The sequence below is a fragment of the Podarcis liolepis genome (genome assembly GCF_965112155.1).
Source record: "Podarcis liolepis genome assembly, chromosome: 2".
Taxonomy (NCBI): domain Eukaryota; kingdom Metazoa; phylum Chordata; class Lepidosauria; order Squamata; family Lacertidae; genus Podarcis; species Podarcis liolepis.
Window position 1 is genome coordinate 6,333,908 of NC_139555.1, and position 19,455 is coordinate 6,353,362.

Genomic DNA, 19,455 nt, shown 5'->3' on the forward strand with positions numbered 1-19,455 from the left:
GGATCCAGTTTTTTCCATGCCTTTGCGAATACGTTTTTTGAGCCAGTGATACCATGCTAAAATCTGAGTCCTTGGTTTTGTGAACGCCCTCAGATACTCAACTTCCATTTTTTAAAGTTTTATTGGGCACCACTGGGCTGGAACCCTGTGAATAGGGTTAGCAGAAGCTTCTTGATTCAGTGACCGGAACTGCAGTGCTCCTGGTTAACTCAGGAACTGAATCATCACGTTTTCTGACCCTACCAGAATGGACAACAAAGTTTACCCCAAGCCAAAACTTCAAGGTGGGAGTGCATTCTCTTGGGAGATAAATCCCAGGCACCAGCATTCCTTTAGGAGAAGTCCGTAGCCCCAGCACTGCCTTCCCTTCTCCAACCTCAGGCTGGCATGCCTGGGTGTAAATGTCTCTCTGGTGACATAAATAAGAGGCTGCCTGTGCACAAACTGCTAGAAGGGAGTTGTTGGTATCCTGGTTCCTAAGCCACAAGAAGTAACTAGTTGGATGCACATAAAAGGACCTTGGTAGTCCCTGTCTCACCCTTGCAGGAACGGAATTACAGTCTTTGTGCCATCTATTTAATGACCAAGGCACCTTCATGTTTTTATAATGTAATTTTCACTCAAAACTCTTCACAAATAAGAGGAAATTGACAGAAATCTATACCTTCCAAATAATGATAAAATTACAGGGTAGCAGAAATCAGAACATTTATTTCCATAGTTATTTTTTTGAGGTGGGGGATTGGATGAGGGTTACTAGAAAACACAGGGCACAGCAGCATATAATCACCACATTTCACCCTGTATGGCCCTGCTTTCCCAAGATTTCAAGAAGCGCTGATGTGTCTGCAGAGAGGTTCTTACTGAAGACTGCCCTTTGCTAGCGAGAGAATGTCTGAATACACAGGATCGTGTTGTGGAACCACAGCAATAAACCAAACCAAGCGCACCTTTAATTTGGCAAGGTGTTCTCTTTTGCTATGACAATGGAATGTTGGGTGTTAGAAGAGGAACCTTCACCCCCCTTTCGATCCATTTGGTCTTTGGGGATGTACCTGACCACAGCAGAGATGAGCTTCCCTTTGAAGTTCTTGCTCAGGAAGTTGTACAGGATGGGGTTGACCACGCAATGGAGAAGGGTGAAGCAGTCTATGATATCGTAGAAGAAGTAGAGGAAGTCCAAAACGTGGCAGTGGAGGAAGATGCTGGTACCTTCGAGCGTCAGCAAAAGCAAAACCAGGTGGAACGGCAGCCAGCTCACTAGGAAGACGGCAATGTAGGCGTAGATGACGCGGCAGTGCTTCCTGCTCTCAGGCTTGTTGCTGCGCTTGATGTGCCTCGCTGTCAGTATGTTGAAGACTGCCATGATGGAGAAGGGAATGAGGAACCCAATGAAGGCAGTGAGCAGGGTGAGAGTAATGGCCCAGATGTCGTAGGTCTCCAGGGGGGCCATGAAGAAACATACTGGCTCAGTGCTGTCAATTAACTCCATGTGGGACACCTCTGGCAAAGGGACGATGGCAGCCAAGGCCCATATGCAACAGCAAGCAATGCGTCGCACCAGGTGCTGGTGTCGGTGCCAGAAGTGGGAGGAGGTTGTCAAGGACACATAGCGGTCAACGCTCAGGCAGGTGAGAAAGAAGATGCTGCTGAACATGTTGGCAAAGTAAAAGTAGTGGGTGAAGTGGCAGAGGAAGCTCCCCCAGAGCCAGGTATAGTCAAGCATGGCTTGCAGCATCCAGACCGGTAAGGAGAGGATCACTCCCAAGTCTGCAATGGCCATGTTGAAGATGTAGAGGTTGACCAGGTTCTTGTGGCTTCGGGTCTGCCAATTTACCCAGATCACCAGAAGGTTCTCCACCAGCCCCACCACAAAGATGATGAGGTAGAGGACAAAGAGGAACACCCGCTTCACGCTCTCATCCAGCCCCAATCTGCAGTAGCTGAAGGTGTAGTTGAGCAGGTGGGCAAGCTCTGTCAAGTTGTGGTACTCTCCGTATTCATTAAAAGGCAAGAGGTGGTCAGGCTCTCCCATTTTGGGTCAAAAAGTTAACTGTAAGAAGAAATGGTGGAGAGATTTCAGTACTAGTAGATCTGGGCTGATTATTCCACTGAACCAAATTAAGGAGGAGTAATCGATACCGGAAAGTGTGATATGCATTGCTCATTAGCACAGTTGTAACCCTTTGCTATGAATCCACATCAATTATAAGCAGTTTTGTGTGTGTATGTGTATAGGCTCTGAATTATTAAAAGAACGGGTTGCTGTTTTTTTCTATCCATGTGAGTCACTAGGACTCCTAACTGATTTGGGATTTTAAAGGTTTACTTATTTAGATAAGAAGAATGTCTAGTCCAATATTTCTTTTCCTATCATGTAAAGGGACGTGGGTGGTGCTGTGGGTTAAACCACAGAGCCTAGGATTTGCCGATCAGAAGGTCGACGGTTTGAATCCCTGCGACGGGGTGAGCTCCCGTTGCTCGGTCCCAGCTCCTGCCAACCTAGCAGTTCGAAAGCACGTCAAAGTGCAAATAGATAAATAGGTACCACTCCAGCGGGAAGGTAAACGGCGTTTCCGTGTGCTGCTCTGGTTTGCCAGAAGCGGCTTATTCATACTGGCCACATGACCCGGAAGCTGTACGCCAGCTCCCTCGGCCAATAAAGCGAGATGAGCGCCGCAACCCCAGCGTTGGTCACGACTGGACCTAATGGTCAGGGGTCCCTTTACCTTTACCTATCATGGGAAACCATATACCCATGGGAATCCTGCAAGCTTGGCATGAATGCAATAGTCCTAATCACACTCATGTACCCCATTCACTGCCTTTGATACCTGAAATGGGAGGCCCTCAGTGAGATGGGTAGATAATGACAGCCTTATCCTCCATGAATTTATCTTAACCACCTTAAAAAACCATCCAAGTTGATGGCCATTATCACAACTGGTGCTGGCCAATTCCATAGTTTTAGCGTGTGTGTGTGTGTGTGTGTGTGTGTGTGTGTGTGTGATATTTTAATGTAGTTCTATGTATTTTAATCAAAGGCAACTGTATTTTCATAATTGGTTTTATTCTTGTTATTTTGCCGTTGTTTTTTAGTTGCTTGTGACTCACCTTGGTATTTCTTCTCAAAATGAAAGGTGGTATATAAATTCTTTTAATAACTACGATGACTACAGCTGTGTACTGTGTGAAGAACTCTTTTTCCCTGTCCTGAATCTACAACCCTTCAGCTTCATTAGTTCTAATATGTGAGAGGGAGAAAAACGTCTCTTGATTCACTTTCTCTGCACTATGCATAATTTTATATGCCCCTCACATGTCTTTCTTTAGCTGCCTTTCCCCGGTAAGTTAAAGATGCCTAAACATTGTAAGCTTTGCTCACATGGGACTTGCTCGAGCCCTTTCATTATTTTGGTTGACCCCTTTCTGCAAATTACCGTATTTTTTGCTCTATAAGACTCACTTTTTCCCTCCTAAAAGGTAAGGGGAAATGTGTGTGCGTCTTATGGAGCGAATGCAGGCTGCACAGCTATCCCAGAAGCCAGAACAGCAAGAGGGATTGCTGCTTTCGCTGCGCAGCGATCCCTCTTGCTGTCCTGGCTTCTGAGATTCAGAATATTTTTTTTTCTTGTTTTCCTCCTCCAAAAACTAGGTGCGTCTTATGGTCTGGTCCGTCTTATAGAGCGAAAAATACGGTATATTATACTACAACAGCAGCTTCCATTTAGGCAAGTGTGGTCGGTCAAAGTGCCCTGGGCAGACAGCCCTCTGCCCTTCCACCCCAGAGTTGTCCTTTCCCAGTGCACCTGCGACTCTGTGGCAACTGAGAATGCTGTGCAGCGACAGATGAGTGTGTGCCTGAGGAGCATCACTGTCACAAAGAAACCCGGGGCTTTGGAGAGAAGCACTGGCTGCTATTGAGAGAGGCAGAGGAAAATGTGAGGCAATGTCAAGGAAGCAAGAAGAGTCAGAGGACTGGAAGGCCAATCGGGGAGGTTCAGCAGGAGAACCTATGCCCTGCGTAAGGTACCAGGCTCAATTTCGGGCATCTCTAAGGAAAGGATCTGGGGAAAGAGCAGTGTACCAGGACTTACAGCACTTAGCACATTTATATATAAGCAGTGAATTAGCTGTTAATTCATCTCTCTCTCTCTCCATCTCTCCTGACTACTTACTGCACATTGCTACAGTTAAGCTACAAACCACTCTAGAATTACGATTCATTTGATTTAATGCTCAAAGCTAAATCAAAAGGCTTACAGAGATTATAATGCTGCCTCTTCAACAGGGTATGTAGATAACTCAGTAAAGAGCAGCTGTTAGTGAATAGGCTTAGGTATTTACTCCCAAAGGCCTTGGCTAAGGTGAACTATAGTTCCCAATATAGCCCCCCTATTGCCCTTGCAACCTGGCACCTCCTGCCCTAACTGTTCCCCTATGAAAAATTTCACTGCATACCACTGGCCACTGGGTTGTGTCCACCTGGGTTCTACTCAAAGCAGACCCATTTAAATTAATGGAGGTAAGTTAGTCGTGCCCATTAAGGTCAATGGGTCCACTTGGAGTAGGCCTAACATTCACTACAGCTCATATTTCCCAACCGTGGAATTCTGCAAAGTGCAGCTTAGTGAAAAAGCTCAGGGATCTCTACCAAAGGATTCTCAGAATCAAGATTCTCAGAATCAATTAATCAGGATTCTCAGAATCAAGATTTCACAGAACAATAGCTGGGATAGCTCAGTCGGTAGATCTGAGTTCAGGTCGTGGGTTCAAGCCCCACATTGGGCAAACGTTTCCTGCACTGCAGGGGGTTGGACTAGATGATGATGCTCGTGGTCTGTCCCTTCCAACTCTACAATTCTATGTTTCTAGGAACTCCTGAAATTAATAAGGAAAGCCACAACAGTTCAGCACACAAAGGAACAGTGCTGTAAATATGCCCTCAGTATAGCTTTTTAAAAATCTCCCCTTGTCTCTTTAAATGCAGATAAAACTGAATACTTGAAAAAGTGCTATTAGGAAACTGTGGATAATATAATCAACAATATCACAGAATTGCAGAGTTGGAAGGAACCCTAAGGATCATCTAGTTCAATACCCTACAGTGCAGGAATATGCAGCTGTCCTGTACAGGGATTGAACCTGAAATCATGGCATTATCAGCACGAAGCTCTAGTCTAACCAATATAATCCATAATCAAAAGTTGTTGTCTTACCCATCTCTTAAGAGACTTAGGAATACCTCATTGAGCTTGTATGTTAAAATGCCCCAGGTTTAAATAAGGCTTATTTTTAGCGCCCATACTGAAAATATCTTCAGCAATCTTTCCCAGCCCTGCTTCACACGAGAGCCTTTAATCGAAGATGGTGCCAGAATATACAAGCCTGGGATCTTATACGTGCAACCTGCATGCTGTGCTACTGAGCTGTGACCCTTAAGCTTTCCCACACTGATACTGATTTGGGAAGAGGCTGGTTCTCAGACTCTGACAAGAGAGCAGTGATTGGTTTATTCCTAGCAACAGAAAAACCTTTTATTAAAGGGGTCCAGATGACAGCTTTCTATAAGATCGGATGTGTGGTCGGTGAAGGGTTGGCCTTTGAGTGCCAGACGACTCTTCCTTCATGGAACAATTACACACCATAAACTTAAAGCAAATCCAACACACACTTAAAGCACTTGACTTCCATCGAGAAGACGGATATGATGGCCCTCTTCAAATACCTCAAGGACTGTCACATGGAAGCGGGAAGAAGCTTGTTTTCTCCTGCTCTGGAGGGTAGGGCATGAGCCAATGGCTTCAAGTTGTAAGGAAGGAGAATCCAACTAAACATCGGGAAGAACTTTCTGACAGCAAGAGCAGTTTGACAGTGGAATGGTCTCCCTTGAGAGGTGGCGGACTCTCCTTTGTGGAAGCTCATAAGCAGCGGTTGAATGGCCATCTGTTATGGATGTTTTAGCTGAGATTCCAGATGGCTCCTTGAGTCCCTTCCAACTCTACAAGTCTATAATTCCATGATCAAAGAATCCTGAGAACTATAGTTTCCCCTCACAGGCAGTGCCGGATTTAAACAAGCTATAGCTTAGGGCCCCACTCTCTTGGGGGCCCCCCCAAAAAAATTAAAGGAGAAGAAACTGGATGTACATTTCCAAAATATAAGATAAAAAACAAATAAAACCTACATACAGCAGCAGTGTTTTGTGCTGTGTAGGCTCCTATTTGTTCTGTGCAAATGGCTTTAGATACAGTGGTGCCTCGCAAGACGAAAAGAATCCGTTCTGTGATTCTCTTCATCTAGCGGTTTTTTCGTCTTGCGAAGCAAGCCCATTGAAGGATTAGCGGATTAGCGCTATTAGCGGCTTTTAGCAGCTTTTAGCAGCTTTTAGCAGCTTTTAGCGGCTTATCTGCTGATCGGATCAGCTGATAAGCGGCTTAGCGGCTTAGAAAAAGGGGGGGGGAGGAAAAAACCCCAGCAGGAACTCGCAAGACATTGTCGTCTTGCGAAGCAAGCCCATAGGAAATTCGTTTTGCGAAGCACCTCCAAAACAGAAAACTCTTTCGTCTAGCGAGTTTTCCGTCTTGCGAGGCATTTGTCTTGCGGGGCACCACTGTACCTATTAGGTCCATAAATTACCATATAGAATATATTCAACACAAAAAACAGTGACAATTTGTTGTTGACAAAGGACAGCTGGACATATAAAGGGCCCCATTACCTTCAGTAGCCTAGGGCCCCATCAAACCTAAATCTGGCCCCGTCACAGAGCTATAATTCCCAGCATCCCTAACAAACTGCAGTTCCCAGGATTCCTTGGGGGAAGTTATGCATTTTACTTGTGCAATGGATGCGCTTTCAATGAATGGTGTGGAACTGCCATAATTCTGAAGTAGGTTCTGGCTTGGTGAAAGGAGAATTTGGTGCCTCTCAAAGGCTCACTTTTATCAAATAAAAGGTATCATGCTGCAGACGGACAAATGTTATCAAGAGAGTTCGAAAGAGGCTTTACTTCCCTTTTCAGGCACACATTATTTTGACTCAGTCACTTCTGGTCAAACAGATTTTTACAGGTTGTTTAAAATGATGCAAAGTCCTGCCACACCTGCTTAACATTGGGACACGCAGCGATGCCTCTCAAAATTCCTTCTTTCATTCTTCCCAAAAGGGCAACAATCACTGCCTGCCTCCAACCTTACAAAAAGATTCATAACTTGGCAGCCACTGCAAACAAATAAATAAAATAACTCGCACTTTCTCCAGGCAGGGCATTTGGAGGAAGGAAGAGAAAGTTGCTGCTTCTTTAAGCAGACGGAAATCTGGCGTCTGTAACAGAGGTGTCTCTGGGAGGGTCTCTATACAAGCTTAGATGCTGGTGAAAAGTTCTGTTTCTGGAGGAGAGATGGAAAACTTGAAGTTTATTTCTATGCCTTGCTTACCTTATTGGAAGCCAAAGACGATCCTTTGCTGTGCTGAGATGATGGACCTCTGGTCTGAAGTCTCTCAGCTTGGTAGCTCAGCTGGGTCTATCGGTGCAGTCTTTCCAGGAATGTGTGTTTGCGGCTGGCTGCCTCGCTGCTGCTTTTCCGCCCTCTGCACAGGAAATGAGCATCATCGCCTGCTATCCTGAGAGCACAGGCTTTGGTGTAAAATGAGCTGTCAAACACGGTCCCATCCCTTGGACTTCCCTTTTCTTGAATGCATGCAGATTTGGCTCAGATTGCCTGGCAGACACCAAGGACAGATATCAGGCGATTCAGAGAGGCCCATGACCACTTTCGAAGAACATCCGAGGATGCAGATTTTTCCTGAGGTTGATTTCCTTTCTCTGAACTGCTGTTTCAAAGCTTGCCTCCCTGGTCAAAACCACAGCCTGCAAAGACAGGGTGAGCTGGAGCATCCATAACAATGCAACCAGAGTGCATTGGGTGTTCCTATAGAGTCAACAAGAATGTCCCCTGGGATTCCAGTTGCGAGTCGTTTTCCTTCTCTTTGGCCTCTGTTTCCCTGTCTGCAAAATGGGAGGCCAATAATGATTCCTTGTATGCTTTATGCCATGGGTGGGGAAGCTTTGGCCCTCCAGATGTTACTGAACAACATCTCCCACCAACGCCAGCCAGTATGGCCAATTGTCAGGGCTGATGGGAATTGTAGTCCAACAACATCTGGAGGATCAAGCTGTCACAGACTGGTTGGATGGAAAGGAGTGGTGGGAGGCACCAGCTGGGGAACCCCCAAGGGAACTTTCAAGAAGGCTCAGAGCCAGAGGACTGGTGGTGGGACGATGATGAGTGGTCAGAGGGAGAAGAAGCAGCAGACTGGGAGGAGGAGGAGGAGGTGTCAGAAGCTGAAGAGGTAACAGGGTTTAGTGAGCAGGAAGAGTCAGTGGCAGAGAGCAGTCCAGACCTATCTGCCTGTCTCCAGGCACTGTGGTCGTGTGCAGGGCCGGATTTAGGTTTGATGAGGCCCTAAGCTTCTGAAGGTAATGGGGCCCTTTATATGTCCAGCTGTCCTTTGTCCAGCTGTCCTTTGTCAACAACAAATTGTCACACCCTTTTTTGTTGTTGTTGAATATATGCTATATGGTAATTTATGGGCCTAATAGCTATCTAAAGCCATAATGGGATCAAAATAAACAAATTATGTATTACATGAAATCAAGCAGTAGGCATAAGACTTATACCCTTCGCCTATGCTGCCTGATCATCAGTCTACAAGCACTCATCAGCCTCCACAGTGGGCAGGAACCATTGATTATGTACTTCACAGTTGTCTCTTGGCTTGCAGAGTCTGGTAATCACTCATGTTGGTCTCCTGGAGAAAAGGTGTAGTGGAATAACAGGGGAAACCTTGCTGGATCAGGCCAACGATCTATCTAGTCCAGCATTCTGGCCAACCAGATGTCTCTGCAAAACCCACAAGCAGTATATAAAGTAGGCATGTCCAAAGTCCACTTTGGGGGCCTAATCCGGGCCCTTGTGGCAGTTTATTTCCTGAGGTAAAATCCTTAAAAAACCCCTCAACAAGTTCAGTCCTAAGAAAAGCTCAACAATTTCAATCCTTTTTTAAAAAAATACACATACAATAAAAACCATACTAACAATAATAACACAATTTGACAATTCAGATTTGAATACACTGATATACCTATGACTACACCTTTTAAAACAATATTTTCCCACCTCTCTCTCTTCCCCCTACTTCTCACCACTATCCGCCTTATCGCTTAAATATTCATTCCAGATTTCTTCATATTTTCCCATTCTTATTTTGCATCAACACACAATTCATTCATATGTAGCTAATCTGTCCATATTATCAGTCCATGTGCTCAATGGAATCTTTTTGCGTCTCTTCCAATTCATCAAAACAAGTTTTTTTTTTGCTTCTAATATAGCATGGTACATCCATTATTTCTGACCCCCCGAAATCTCCCACATTTCCGGAATATAATTTAGAATTAAATTCAGTTCCCCTAAATAACATTTTCTTTTTATTACTCTTGCTTCAATCCTAAAAAAAGTTTGGCCCTTTGGTCGGCCGTCATGGCCCTTCACGTCATCAAATCTAGCACTCTTTGAAAAAAGTTTGGAGACCACTGAAAAATGGCCTTTTTCTGGCGATTGCTCTCCAGCAACTGCTATTCAGGGGTCTCCGAAGACTGGAGGGTCCATACAGCCATATAATCCATATAGTCTTTATATCAGGGATGGGGAACCTGAGAACCAGGGGACAACACCATCTCCCCCAGGCCTTTCCATTTGGACCTTGAAACTCTCCCCAGGCTAGAGACCTCTGCGAATTTTCCTCACTCCCTTGCAAGTGCCATGTTATAGGGGTAAACTGAGGAAACCTGGGAGAACTGGGGGTATGGCGTTGTGTTGTATGTCCTAGAAAGCAAACTTTAAGTTATTAGGTGGGGACAGACTCAGAGCTCAGCCCAGGACCGCTAGGATTGTGACACAACTAACCGGCAAAAGATGATGGCACTGCACTTTCTGGCAGGGAAGGGGGGGGATGAGGAGGGGACCTTGGCTTGGCTCCAGCAAGGGGCCAAAAGGCCTTTATGTTAGAAACAATTGCTGGAAATCTCCATTTCAGGCGAGGTCAACAATCAGATCGGAAGGAAGGCTCGGCTGGAACAGGGAAGTGCACTTGCACAGATAAGTCAGGCCTTTTAAACAATAAACCAAGCCTGGAAAACAGGTATCCTGGGTTTGCAACAGAGCAACTGCCCCAGGAGCTGGGATCGGCTTATTTAACCTATACCTTTGACTGTGTCCCCTCTCCCCAACCTCTCACAGTAATTGTCCACAATTGGGACTGGTTTGGAGAACATTTAACTGCTATGTTGGGCCTCATATGGTTCCCGCAGGCAAAGGGATCACTTTATTTCTCATGACTTGGTTCCGTGCAGCTGAGGTTAGATCTACACAGGGAGCGGGGCAGGATTCTGCAAGGGCAAAGTGGACTGCATCATTTTAGACTGCTTTGTACATCCTCGCTTGAGGCTCCCCTGGATCCAGAGATCAGTTTCCTCTCTGTTTGGAGTAGAGATAAAATGAGAAGCCTTTTCCGTTACAAAAAAGCTGCTTGAGATGGGTCCTTTCTCCAAGGCCCTGACAGATAGCAGGTTATATAAACTGCCTCCAGGAAGAGAGAAAGGAAAGAGCGATAAGAGAGGCTGAGGAAGGCGACTCCATTTCCAAGCCTTATCGTTCAGCCCACTCCCATCCCAACTGAACCTTGTCAGCACTTTGGTTCCATGTGAAATCTTGCAATGGAATAAGGTCTCTGGCATCCTTTTCGAAGTGCATTTTTACACGTGCCACCTGGTGGGGCAGCCCCCTCCCCAAATGACCACTGGGGGGGGCAGATGGTGGTGGCAAAGGCAAACTGGCCAAACACCTAGACTGGCATGAGTATTGCGCTGCCAATGGGGCAGTCAACCGGGGACATCCATGGACACAGATGCTCTTCTGAAAAAAAAAAAAAACACATTATACTTTTACGCAACAAAATAGTGCCTATTCCTGATGTTTAGCATCAGGGCAGCAGAAGCAAAAATCCATATTATTCCAGTAGTCATGATGGTGCTGTGATTTAAGCGGATTTCGAATGAGCAACTGTACATGCTCAGAGTTTTCCTTTTCCTGGCAAGCTGTTTTGTATGTTTCGTAACATGATTAGTACTCCAGCGTATCAGGAATGCTGAAGCAGTTGCAAAGCATGGAATGGCAATATGTATATTGTTCTTATTTATTAATTAACTTTGTTAGTCACTTTATCTTGCCCAGGACAACCCAAAGTGACTGACAACCAAACAAACAACCAGACAAAAAACTCCACATGGATACATTAAAACCAAGGGGGTTAAAAACATTCCACCCACTTCTGAAAGACCACAGATAATTAAAAGCCAAAGGCCTGGTTACAGAAGAAAGTTTTTGCCTGGCGCCTAAAGATATCTAATGAAGACACCAGGCGAGCCTTCCTGGGGAGAACATTCCACATATAGGGAGCCACCACAGAAAGGGCCTGTTCTCGGGTTGCCACCCTCTGGACCTCTCATGTAGGAGAGCCTCAGATAATAACTGTGGGCTCCAGGTCAGTTCACCATCAGATAAGATGTGCCCTAGCTTTTCCATTCAGTCAGCCATTATATTATTGGTCTGACCAAGAAAAATGTATTTTTTCAGATAATTAGCATCTGGTACAGAAAGAATGCTCTAACTACCGCACAATTGCACTCATTTCACACACTAGCAAGGTTATGCTTAAAATTCTACAAGAAATTCTACAAGAATTCTACAAAAATTCAAGCAGTATGTGGACTGAGAACTTCCAGAAGTGCAAGCTGGATTTAGAAGAGGCAGAGAAACCAGAGACCAAATTGCAAGTATGGAGAAAGCTAGAGAGTTCCAGAGAAACATCTACTTCTGCTTCATTGACTATGCAAAAGCCTTTGACTGTGTCGACCACAGCAAACTATGGCAAGTTCTTAAAGAAATGGGGGTGCCTGATCACCTCATCTGTCTCCCAAGAAATCTCTATGTGGGACAAGAAGCTACAATTAGAACTGGATATGGAACAACTGACTGGTTCAAAATTGGGAAAGGAGTACGACAAGGCTGTATATTCTCTCCCCGCCTATTTAACTTATATGCAGAATTCATCATGTGAAAGGCTGGGCTGGATGAATCCCTAACCGGAATTAAGATTGCCGGAAGAAATATCAACAACCTCAGATATGCAGATGACACAAAATTGATGGCAGAAAGTGAGGAGGAATTAAAGAACCTTTTAATGAGGGTAAAAGAGGAGAGCGCAAAATATGGTTTGAAGCTCAACATCAAAAAAACGAAGATCATGGCCACTGGTCCCATCACCTCCTGGCAAATAGAAGGGGAAGAAATCGAGGCAGTGAGAGATTTTACTTTCTTGGGCTCCATGATCACTGCAGATGGTAATAGCAGCCACGAAATTAAAAGACGCCTGCTTCTTGAGAGAAAAGCAATGACAAACCTAGACAGCATCTTAAAAAGCAGAGACATCACCTTGCCGACAAAGGTCTGTATAGTTAAAGCTATGGTTTTCCCAGTAGTGATGTATGGAAGTGAGAGCTGGACCATAAAGAAAGCTGATTGCCGAAGAATTGATGCTTTTGAATTATGGTGCTGGAGGAGACTCTTGAGAGTCCCATGGACTGCAAGAAGATCAAACCTATCCATTCTTAAGGAAATCAGCCCTGAGTGCTCACTGGAAGGACAGATCCTGAAGCTGAGGCTCCAATACTTTGGCCACCTCATGAGAAGAGAAGACTCCCTGGAAAAGACCCTGATGTTGGGAAAGATGGAAGGCACAAGGAGAAGGGGACGACAGAGGATGCGATGGTTGGATAGTGTCGTCGAAGCGACCAGCATGAGTTTGACCAAACTGCGGGAGGCAGTGGAAGACAGGAGTGCCTGGCGTGCTCTGGTCCATGGGGTCATGAAGAGTCGGACACGACTAAATGACTAAACAACAACACACGGAAAGCCAGTAGTTGTTACTACTTTGTCCATACTCTGATCAGGTTCTGTCTGCCTCTATCCATACATTCAGCTGCCATATTCTGCCTTGCTCTGCTACAGTCCATTTGCCTCTTTGTGCCCATCCCCACATCTGCTAGTCTCCTCCAGGCTCCACCCTTCATCTGCCTTGGCTCTGTCCCTTGTCCCAATCTAGTGGGCCATCATCATCATCATCATCATCATTTTAAAAATGGAGGTTGGTGGCATTGCCTGGTCCCTTGGAGCTCAGGCAGTAAAGAAGAGCAGAACCTAGAAGCTACAGGATGGCGAATGGTAGATTGGGAGGAGATTCTGGCTAAGACTGATGTCTCAGCGGCAGGGATGGACAAATGTCTCAGTTTTGTTTTCTTTCAGTTTCTCATTTCCCCAGTCTTCAGTTCTCCACATTGCTGCATTAGTTTGCATTTTTTAAGTCCTCATGAATATTCACCAGCATTTTATTTCAGATTTCTCCTAATAGGGACAGTTTTACATGCAATTTTGTCTAATGCACACCTTTTTTGGGCAAACAATTCCCCCTAAGATAAAGTATTTCATATGCTATCTTCACAAATAGGTACCCATTTTTATGTGCAAGTCGCCTAATTTACACATACTTGTAAACATTATTTCGTCACAAAATTCAGAGAAATGCAAATTTTCGAGAATAGCTGTGTTTTTGGAGAATAGCTGCATATTGTTTTGGAAAGTGGAAATTATGTAGGTTCACACTGAAACCCCAAGCAAAGCCGATTTCTCTCTTCTCCTGACTCAGCAGTGAATCTTGATCAGCGTGAGGAACATGCCATCCCCTAGATGTTGGGCTATGACTCCCATCATCCAAGACCATTGGCTATGCCGGTGGAGCTGAAGGGAGCTGGAGTCCAATGGCAGCTGGTGGGTCACAGATGTTAATAGCCACCCCTGATATTAATTTACTCCGGGGGGACACAAAGAGCAAAAGCTCTTGGAGCGAAGCAGAGGATGATCCACCTTGTTTGCTTCTGCCTCCTCATCCTGAGATTTGAGTTTTTCTCCTGGGAAACCCTAAGAAGAAGGCTGACTGAAACTGTTTGGCATTTCATTGGGGTGGAGTGAAAATGCCACTAAAGATTATCTCAATCAATCAACCCATTTCTAAGACCTTCTGTGGATTTTCTTTTCTTCTTTTAATTTGGTGGGGAGCCAGTGGCCGCCTTATCTTTAAAAACACCCAAAATGTCTTAAAATGTTACCCCCCTCCCAAGTTTCCGAGTATCCCGCACATCAATTTCATGATGGATGCATGGTCTCAAGAAAGCTTTCAGCAAAGTTGTAACTCAAATGCTAAAACTTCAAGTCAAACTCTCTTTAAACCTGCCAACAACCCTGTACAATCCCAGTCCCAGTTTTGTAAAGATAGCACAAATTGTTGTTACATCTGTCATAAAGGTAAAGGGACCCCTGACCATTAGGTCCAGTCGTGGCCGACTCTGGGGTTGCGGCGCTCATCTCGCTTTACTGGCTGAGGGAGCCAGCGTACAGCTTCCAGGTCATGTCGCCAGCATGACTAAGCCACTTCTGTCGAACAAGAGCAGCGCACGGAAACGCCGTTTTCCTTCCCGCCGGAGCGGTACCAATTTATCTACTTGCACTTGACGTGCTTTCAAACTGCTAGGTTGGCAGGAGCAGGGACCAAGCAACAGGAGCTCACCCCGTGGCGGGGATTTGAACCGCCGACCTTCTGATTGGCAAGTCCTAGGCTCTGTGGTTTAACCCATAGTGCCACCCGCATCCCATACATCTGTCATAAGGGTGTGCAAATATGACAAGTTTCGGTTTCTCATATTTTCAGTCTTTAAGTTTAGTTCCCCTCATTTTCAGATGTGCCTGTGTGGGTTTTTCTTTAAAAAATCCACATGAAGATTCTCCAGCATTTTAGAACTTCTTCCAATGCACATACTTTTGCATGCAATTCTGCATAATGGAATGTATTTTTGTATGTCGCTAATATATGCACATACTTTACTCCAGCATATGCATTTTTGTACAGAATGTGTGGCTGGGGAGAATCTGGAGAAATAAAAAATTCGAAGGATATCTGTTGTTTCGCATATTGTTTTAGAAAGAGCGATTTCCTTAACTTTGCTTTTAAATGTGAATTGAATCAAATTGCGCCCCCTGTCCCTAGTCCCTCGATCACAGTTTCCCTTGCTTGGGCAAAGCAAACCCGTCTGAACTGAAATACTCTGGACCCAAAGAGGCAATTGTGTGTTGCGGCTTCCCAGTCTGCATTTGATCCTGCTCCCCCCCCTCCAGGCAGCCCTGCTTCGGAAGGGAAATAGCTGGCTCCCGGTCATCGCATCAGGTTTTATGATTCCTGTCGGTAGTCGCTGGTGCCCCTAAGGTGCTTTCGTCTCCTGCTGCTCTGTTTCCTCTGCACTTCTGTGGGTTTCCTGCCCCTTCCGCCAGTCCATGCGGCCTCTGCCCGCCGTGCCCCGATGATCTTCCTCCTATTGTCTTTGTGACATGCCAAGATTCCCGCACTTCAGCCAGGGGTTCCTGGAAAAAGGCCAGATGGGCGAACTTCCCAGCGACAGCAGCAGGATGCGGCATCCCAAAGCCACGTTATGTGACTCAGGAGGGCAGAACGCACAGCACAGATAATGAATGGCACCAGTTCCCAACATTTGCTGCACCAGCATCCGGATATGTAGAAAGGTTGTATATTGGCTCCTACACTGTGATAATAAAAAAAGGCAGAAACCCTGCTGAAGTATAAGATGCTTGTTGCACACATGTTTACGCAGATGTAAGTCTTGCTATGTTCCTTCCCAGTAAGCGCAATTTGGATTGCAGCTTAAGTATTGCGTGGACAGGCGGAGTCCCCCAGATCCCGGGCGCCCCCCCTCGTCATGTGGAATAATGACTCAAGACAACGTGCTATGGGATTAATTTTTTTTATTATTATTTCCAATCCAGTTACACATTTATTTATTTATTTATTTTTCAAATATTTTATTCAGTTTTATCAGTAAGGAAATTCAGAAAATACAAAAACAGAAAAATACAAAGTTACAAAATACAAAAATACAAACATTAAACACAAAAAAGAGAAAAGAAAAGAAAAAAAAGAAAAGAAAAAAGACACAGAAAAAAACCAAAACTCCCTCTTTTTTAATTTCTCATCTTTAGTTAACTTATTTTCCTGACTTCCTCATGCCTCCCTTTTTTGTATCCCTTTTTTAAAAAATTGGTTCAGCAAATTCATTTCCAGTTTAGTTTATCTATTATCAATCCCACCTTACATTTTACCTTGTTGCTAGAACCCCTTCAATTCATTTCAACATCATCAGCATTCAAAAATTTTGCAGTGTTTCTGTAAATAAGTTTTAAATTTCCTCCAATCTTCTTCCACCAACTCTTCTCCCTGGTCTCGGATTCTGCCAGTCATTTCCGCCATTTCCATATAGTCTATTAATTGTGTTTGCCATTCTTCCAGAGTGGGCAAGTCTTGTGTCTTTGTGCTATGGGATTAAATTGGCCACAACTTTATTATATTTCAGATGTGGGTAGACCTTGGTTCAGGCATTGGGCGTTATCCCTCCCCAGTCCCCAGCCGGGGACCTAGGGAACATCAGGGTTATCCAGTGTGTGTGGGGGGGGGATGGGCCGGCTCTGGAGAACATATGTTCAAGCAGAGATGGCTGTGCCCCCCCCACTCGTTATGCCGCCGCCGCAGGGGAGAGCAATGACAACCTGTCGGCGTATGGTCAAAGCCTCCCTTCAGAAACCCCTTTAACGGGGAACCCTGGTATCGCCACTGCAAAGAGGAAGATAGACTAAGGATTCCGCCCAAGGCCTGATACCGCCAAAGTTGTGACGTTTTGCTACGGGAAAGGCAAAACCTGCCAATGCAGGGGAATTCCTTTCCGGCCCTTTAACAGCGACCTTGATGCAGCAGCACCCGCATACCTGTGAAGAAAAGTTAACCTGCAAATAAGACATTAACTGAGGGTGGGTAGGGTGGGAGAAGCTCTGGAGCCAAGTGAGGATTCCCAGGTAAGATCCTCCCTCTATTGTGTGGGCAGGTAGTCCCTCCCCTACCTGGCCTGGTCTCCTTGGCAACGCTTCCCCCAGGCGGAATTGGACAACCGACTGAGGTAGGCGGAGACCTCCAGGTATCCCACCTGGGGGAAGGCGAAGCCAAGCCTGTGTTGATGGAGCCGCTCCAGATCCAGGGGCTGCGCGTGTCCACGCAAAGGGCGCCCCCCGTTTTATGCGGGGAGCGGTCATTACCACATTTTTCGTCTCTTTTTTGGGACTCCAAATTGAGAAAATGGAGGGAGATTGACCAGAGTTGAGATTTTTTTGGGGGGCGGGGATTGCCCACAGTTGCTGAGCTTTTTTTGAGGGGGGATTGCCCATGGTTGCTGAGCGTCCCCCCCATTTGTTTTTTTTGCAAAAAACGCTCACCTGCAGGATTGCCACAGCCAATCGCATGCACATCGGCGAAGCCACGAATCGTATGCATGCTTGCCAAAAGCAAACGCTAATCGCACGCCCAATTGCCGCAGCAGCCAATAGCCAGCGGACCTTGCCGCACGCCCAATCACCTGCAAAACCACCGCTGACAATCTCCTGCTCGTGGCAGCCACCAATCGCCCATCCCACCTCTCCACTATCTGTGTATAAGGCAACCCAATTTTTTTCACATAATTTTTAAATAAAATAACATTGTCTGAAACACAGAAAAAATATGGTACATGCCAGTTTTGTATTGGCTTGTTTTTGTTTAGTCGTGTCCAACTCTTCATGGACCAGAGCACGCCAGGCACTCCTGTCTTCCACTGCCTCCTGCAGTTTGGTCAAACTCATGCTGGTAGCTTCGAGAACACTGTCCAACCATCTCGTCCTCTGTCGTCCCCTTCTCCTTGTGCCCTCCATCTTTCCCAACATCAGGGTCTTTTCCAGGGAGTCTTCTCTTCTCATGAGGTGGCCAAAGTATTGGAGCCTCAGCTTCACAATCTGTCCTTCCAGTGAGCAATCAGGGCTGATTTCCTTAAGAATGGATAGGTTTGATCTTCTTGCAGTCCATGGGACTCTCAAGAGTCTCCTCCAGCACTATAATTCAAAAGCATCAATTCTTCGGCAATCAGCCTTCTTTATGGTCCAGCTCTCACTTCCATACATCACTACTGGGGAAACCGTAGCTTTGACTATACGGACCTTTCTTGGCAAGGTGATGTCTCTGCTTTTTAAGATGCTGTCTAGGTTTGTCATTGCTTTTCTCCCAAAAAGCAGGCGTCTTTTAATTTCATGAGTGCTGTCACCATCTGCAGTGATCATGCTGTATTGGCTACATGCACACAGTCCTGGAAAGGCTTCCATTCTTCTGATGCTCTGCCAGGCTAGGTGTGCTTAAACCTAACTAAGGCTGCCTTGCTCAGCAGAGTATTGGGCAGGCTTTCAGGATCCCTAATGAGGCTGTGGTCACCCCCAAACTCAGTATTTTGTGAGTTGGATCTGAGTGCGCACCAAAAAATTAGGTTTATGCAACTGAAGTCAATTAGATTGCTCTGTTGGCCTGGTGGAACAAATCCACTTAAAAACAAACAAACAAACAAACAAACTGACTTTTTGTGGTTAGGAAAGTGATGGGGAAGTTTGCATGAAATGAGTGAGTGATTAATGGGAAGATGCACAAGCACACCACAAGCAAATCAGGATGAATTCCGGATGAATGCTGATTGCCATATGACCTCTCAACAAACAAATCAGAACAGATGCTTGATGAAGACTGGACATAATCTAACCTCGCTTCGAAGCGAGTGCTATCATGCACTTTCCTGTGCAATTTTCTATCACTTTCTTTATCACAACAAAATTGGTCTTGGGAGGGAAAGTGGGTTTGTTATGCAAGCCATCCCAAAACACTATAATTGCGAGATCTGAATTTGACCGTATGTGATGAATCCCACCCATGAAACTGTGATAGTGTGGAAACACCATATGTAAAAAGCACTTACGGTAGCTTTCGCTGGGCTGCGGCAACCCTACACGTACTCAGTGACTTGGAAGTTTGCCTCCCTGAAATCCATGTGGTACTGAATTGCACTGTAAAAAATCAAAACACCTGGTGGATAGGTAAAGGTAAAGGGACCCCTGACCATTAGGTCCAGTCATGGCCGACTCTGGGGTTGCGGCGCTCATCTCGCTTTATTGGCCGAGGGAGCCAGTGTACAGCTTCCGGGTCATTTGGCCAGCATGACTAAACCGCTTCTGGTGAACCAGAGCAGCGCATGGAAATGCCGTTTACCTGCCCACCGGAGTGGTACCTATCTATCTACTTGCACTTTGACGTGCTTTCGAACTGCTAGGTTGGCAGGAGCAGGGAAAGAGCAACGGGAGCTCACCCCATCAT

The 19,455-nt window shown here is 45.6% G+C and overlaps 2 protein-coding genes across 2 annotated transcripts in view; one reads left to right on the forward strand and one right to left on the reverse strand.

Annotated features, from left to right (window-relative positions):
• The window catches only part of ADCY6 (adenylate cyclase 6), a 934,310-nt gene that overhangs the window by 779,736 nt on the left and 135,119 nt on the right, over positions 1-19,455 (forward strand). The window lies entirely within an intron of this gene.
• ACKR5 (atypical chemokine receptor 5) lies at positions 594-7,685 on the reverse strand. The gene is made up of 2 exons (XM_083485199.1): positions 7,440-7,685; positions 594-2,053 (listed from the first exon to the last, which is right to left on the reverse strand). The coding sequence occupies exon 2, from the start codon at positions 2,033-2,035 to the stop codon at positions 953-955; it is 1,083 nt and encodes a 360-aa protein (XP_083341325.1). The 5' UTR covers positions 2,036-2,053; positions 7,440-7,685; the 3' UTR covers positions 594-952.

Coding starts and splice junctions, on each gene's coding strand:
- ACKR5 (XM_083485199.1), bottom strand. CDS start 2,035: ATGGGAGAGCCTGACCACCTCTTGCCTTTTAATGAATACGGAGAGTAC.